Consider the following 4,850-nt stretch of genomic DNA (forward strand, 5'->3'; position numbering starts at 1 on the left):
GGTTTGGGTTTGTTCATTTCTTTTTAATATTAAAATGAATAGTTGTATCTCTTCTAATTTAGTTGTTTCCCTAATAAGCTGGGGGGTGGCTACTCTTATAAACAAGCATCCACTTCCTGGAAGCTTGTTTTCTGAATTAAATGAACCCATTTTAAAAATCTATTTTCCCTTATACCTGCTGATGACCAGAATAGATTGCCTCAGGAAAGTTGTGGAATCTCCATTTTTAAGGGTGGGTTCTTCTCTCTAAAGGATGGCTGTGGTAGATTTTCCTTCTGCCTTGGGATAGGCCATTAGGAGGGGTGAAGTACCTTCCAGTCCCACTTCAGAGGGGCATGTTATTGAAATCTAATAGTCAAGACCAAGTTGGAGTCTCAGGAAACTATCATGCCATGTCTTGCTGTTTTTTCTCTATGCTTCATTTTTCTGTGTAACATGTTGAACCTTTAAACTCTCTGCTTAGACAAAATGTGAGCAATATTGGCCAGACAAACAATCCAAGAGTTATGGTGACGTTATTGTGACAATGGTCTCAGAAGTTGTTCTTCCAGAATGGACAATAAGGGACTTCAATGTAGAAAACGTGAGTAGTTTGTCAGTTGTTAGTTGTATACAAATATCTATAGAAGTGGTTTATTGTATCAAGGACTTCATATGCCAAGCAACACTGGAGTGACAGAGTATAATGATTTCACAAAAAGTGTATCAAAATGAAAGTTATCAGAGAAAAAAGAGTACGAGCAGTTGCAAAATCCAGCCTGCTATTGGTTTTCACTGGTTGCCACGCCAATGATCCTGCAGCTCCATGAGACTTACACCAAAATGCGTGCTTTATGCAGATACCTGAAATATTTCCCAAACAATGTGACCAAACAATTAGCCCTATCAAGACCCATCATTGTCAGCAAATGTAATGCAGAAGAGAAGATCTTGGAGTAGAGGGAAAATGAAATTATTGCAAAGTATTCTCTACTAAAATGTAAGGAAGAGAGGAATTGGAATAACGTAGATAATTTGTAATGGACAATTTTAATGCAACCAAGTCTTGCATAGTACTTACGACAGGAAGTCTTACTGTTTATCTTTTGAAGCATTTCTATTTTCCTTTTTTCATTCTTGTTCTCTAGGCTGACATACTGGAGAGCCACACAGTGCGTCAGTTCCATTTCACATCCTGGCCAGACCATGGAGTGCCAGAGACAACAGACCTGCTAATCAACTTTAGACATCTTGTTCATGAATACAGCAGCCAGAATCCTATTGACTCTCCTATTCTAGTGCACTGCAGGTAGGAAGAACGTATTCATGTTAGACATGCTTTCATTGTGTGGAGTTTTAAGAACAATTCTTTTTCAGTGTGATTTGAAATAAATGTGTTAACTCTCTGCTGCTTAAGGATACTCACCCTGCTGAATTGGAACGTTTGTATCATGACTCAGAAACATGGCAGCGTTAAGTGTGATGGCTGCTCTGAAAGTAATGCCTCCTATTTTATTATGCTGGGAGCATCAAAGACAAATGTTGGTGGTATGGCAATAGAGGCTGAACCTTCCCACCTATATTCCATTACATTTTATTGCCGTGTGACAGATGGCAGTAAAGGGGCAGTCTGACAAAATGGTGTCTGATATTGGCGTCATTTTTGCAGTTGAAGCAAAAGTGTGGAATTGAATTCCTCCATGCAGAAAAAATGACACCCACTGAGTTTCTCTAATGCTTTCTGAATGCTTATGGATACCAACCAGTGGACATCAGCACAGTGAGGCAACAGATGGTGCACTTCGGCAGTGCTGACAGTGACAGTGGGACACTTCTGCTGGTGCGAATTTTTACAAGTGTGGTGTGCAGGCTCTTCTTCGTCACTGGTGGAAATGCATAGCTAATAGTGATGACTGTATTGAAGAATAGTAGCTGATAATTTGCTCTATCAAATAGTGTTATTATGCTCTTTATATCTGTTGTTGTTTCCATGGAAATAAATAGGAGGCATTACTTTCTGAGTGGCCTATGTAGATAGCAATGACGCAGTGTGAAATTTCATTAGAATGGGCTCTCTTTCCTAGCTTAGGAAGTTTAGGTGAAAGAGTCGTCTTTTCAAGTGCTTTTATATGTGATCTTGTGCAAGTTGCAAGGCTTGGAAGCCTAGAAGGATGTCCCTCCTCCCCTCCTGATCATGGTAAAGACCACCTCTCTGGACTGCACGGACTTGGACACCTGTGCCATTGAAATAGTAGAAAACATTTTGCTAATTTCATTTGCTTTTTATCAGACCACAAGTAAGCTGGTAGTTGAAAGAAAGCAGTAAATAACTTCTCTGTGTCCTTGCAGTGCTGGTGTCGGGAGGACAGGAACGTTTATTGCCATTGACCGCCTGATCCAGCAGATTGAAATGGAGAATACTGTGGATGTGTATGGAGTGGTGTATGATCTTCGAATGCACCGACCTTTAATGGTGCAAACTGAAGTAAGACTACTTTTTATCCAGCGTCGTGTTTCTCAAATAGGCACAGTAATCCAGAAAAGGTAGATTCAAGATTGTAGCTCAAAACTACAGGATTATGAGACATTGTGGGGCAATCTGAAATCACCCTTATTTAAACTTCTCTCCACCTGCCTCATTTCTTTCTACAAAAGTCCTTGCAGCCAAGAGAGTTGTACTGAAGTTTGTAGATCCAAGCAGTCTCTTTACAAGGTAGTTTGAAAGACTGGCATTTTTAGCTAGAATCATATCTTAAAAAAGATTTTTTGCAGCTTGTTCTACCCTTTTGAATTTAATTATGGCTTATAGCTATGAGGATAATTTTAAGTCAAGTGGTCTTTGCATGCATCTTTTTTGTTCTGCAGGAACATACGTGTTCCTACAGTAAAAAGGTGAAAATCTTTTAATGAGATGTTAAGCGAGGCAGTAAATACAATCCTAGTGTTTTTTACTAGGGGTTGCTTAGATAATATCATGAGATCCTTTCCAGCTCCATTTCCTGTGTAATATACATTTTAAAAACAAACTGTGTGATAACCTCCAATGCAATGCATCCAGAAAACAAAACTTAGATTCAGGAGCAGGATTACTTTCCAAATCAGTTGTTTGCTAGAACTGTATTATTCTCTTTATTACTTTTCTCCCCATCAGGACCAGTATGTCTTCCTAAACCAGTGCGTCATGGATATTATTAGATCACAGAAAGAGAAGAAAACAGACCTTATTTATCAAAACACAACAGCAATGGCAATCTATGAAAATTTCACACCTGGACCAGCTTTTGGGAAGGCTAATGGCTATCATGCATAACCAGGACACAACGCAGTCTCTCCAGGAATTGTTGTCTGTGCATGAGAAAGGGAGATGTTCTTCTTACATTTTCCAGGATTGTGTGCAGTGTCTCGTGTCTGGTTTCTCCAGTTCTGTCCTCATATGAAGAAGTGATCTTCTGGAGGAAAAAAGAAGACAATACTGGCAGGAGCCATGGATCGATAAAAAAGAAAAACTATTTAAAGTTAACAGAGAAATTCTGATTTTTCTTGGGAATTTAACAGTACTGATAGGTGAAATAGCATTTGCAGTACGAACAATGAACTAGGATTTAAATATTAAAATAATAACACAAGCTTTTTATTACAATTTTATATGATTTCATTTACAGACACCAGGCTTGTGGGCTGTTTTAATATATTTAATTATAAGTTTTGGGAACATATTTTATCTGCTGTATCTGGTTACTTAGCTAATAGATATGTGCCTCTGTGATTTATTTTTTTTCTGAATTTTCCTTTTTATTTAAAAAAGGAGTACAAACACCTCCTCCAAATGGACATTTGTACTTGGAAATTGTGCCTTTTCTAGTTGCTACTCTAGAAAAAAAAAAAACAGCAAAGATTCTATTTTTGTATTGAAACTCTTAATGAGAACACAGATTTTTAAATAAGGCTTATGTCAAACTTAACTGTAGTTGCACTGTTGGCAGGACTCTCCAGAAGTTTGGAGGTGAGCTTTGTTTTTGCATTTCACCACAAATATCCCCTGCCTTAATGTTTCGGTGCCTCTGCTGGAGGAAAAGGAGTGTGATGTGTCACCCAGAGCTTTAACTGTAGTGAAAAACTGAGCAAGTGTGTACATGGATGTGTGTGCAGGGGTGTGTGTGGGTGTGTATGAAGGACAGAATAGCTCCTCCCTGTTCCTGGTTGATATTCCTGTTTTTATACAATGATGATTTATTTAAAGGTGCAATATATGATTTACTGAATAATGATCGCTCTATTCTAATAGAGTTTTACTCAGGTTGGTGTCTTTTTATCATTGTTGTTGTTTTTCCTCAGATGTATAAATCTGTGAAAATGCTGAACTAAGTTTCCAAGTGTCCAAGCGCTCCCAAACAGATTGACTGGCTTTACTGATTCTACCAAAATGAATTGCACAAAATTCTGCTGTAAAGACCAATTTCTTGCTTGTTTTAGCCATTCAGAACTGAAGCACATCTTACCCACCTGCATCTCATTAACATAATGTAATTGTTTTATAATTGTTTGCAATGTACTGCTGCTGTTATTTTAACTGGTCCTTTTAAAAACAAAAGAAACGTGCGGAAAACCCATAGTTGCTGATTTTGCAAGCCAAGGATTTGATGAGATTTATTTTGCTGGTACATGACTGCTAGACTTATGAAGGCATTACCAATGAAGGACTTCTGAAGTACTTTGGAGGGATGTAGGTTTTTTTTTTTTGATCTTTGGATCATTGCACTGTTTGCATCGCAAAGGAATATGAAGTTTTGGAATAACGCTATAGAAGAGCTATCAAGCGGTGAAAATCTTGTGAAGGTTTTAATAACCAGAGTCCCTGGAATTCTGCTGCT

General features: G+C 38.1%; 1 protein-coding gene across 1 annotated transcript; it reads left to right on the top strand.

Moving 5' to 3' along the window:
• The first annotated feature begins 426 nt into the window (after positions 1-426).
• Positions 427-4,850, top strand: LOC104911015 (receptor-type tyrosine-protein phosphatase eta-like). The gene is made up of 4 exons (XM_010711055.3): positions 427-583; positions 1,128-1,288; positions 2,329-2,464; positions 3,131-4,850. Exons 1-4 carry the CDS (start codon positions 527-529, stop codon positions 3,287-3,289), a joined length of 513 nt encoding a protein of 170 aa, XP_010709357.1. The 5' UTR covers positions 427-526; the 3' UTR covers positions 3,290-4,850.

Source organism: Meleagris gallopavo, chromosome 5 (genome assembly GCF_000146605.3).
Source record: "Meleagris gallopavo isolate NT-WF06-2002-E0010 breed Aviagen turkey brand Nicholas breeding stock chromosome 5, Turkey_5.1, whole genome shotgun sequence".
Lineage (NCBI taxonomy): Eukaryota > Metazoa > Chordata > Aves > Galliformes > Phasianidae > Meleagris > Meleagris gallopavo.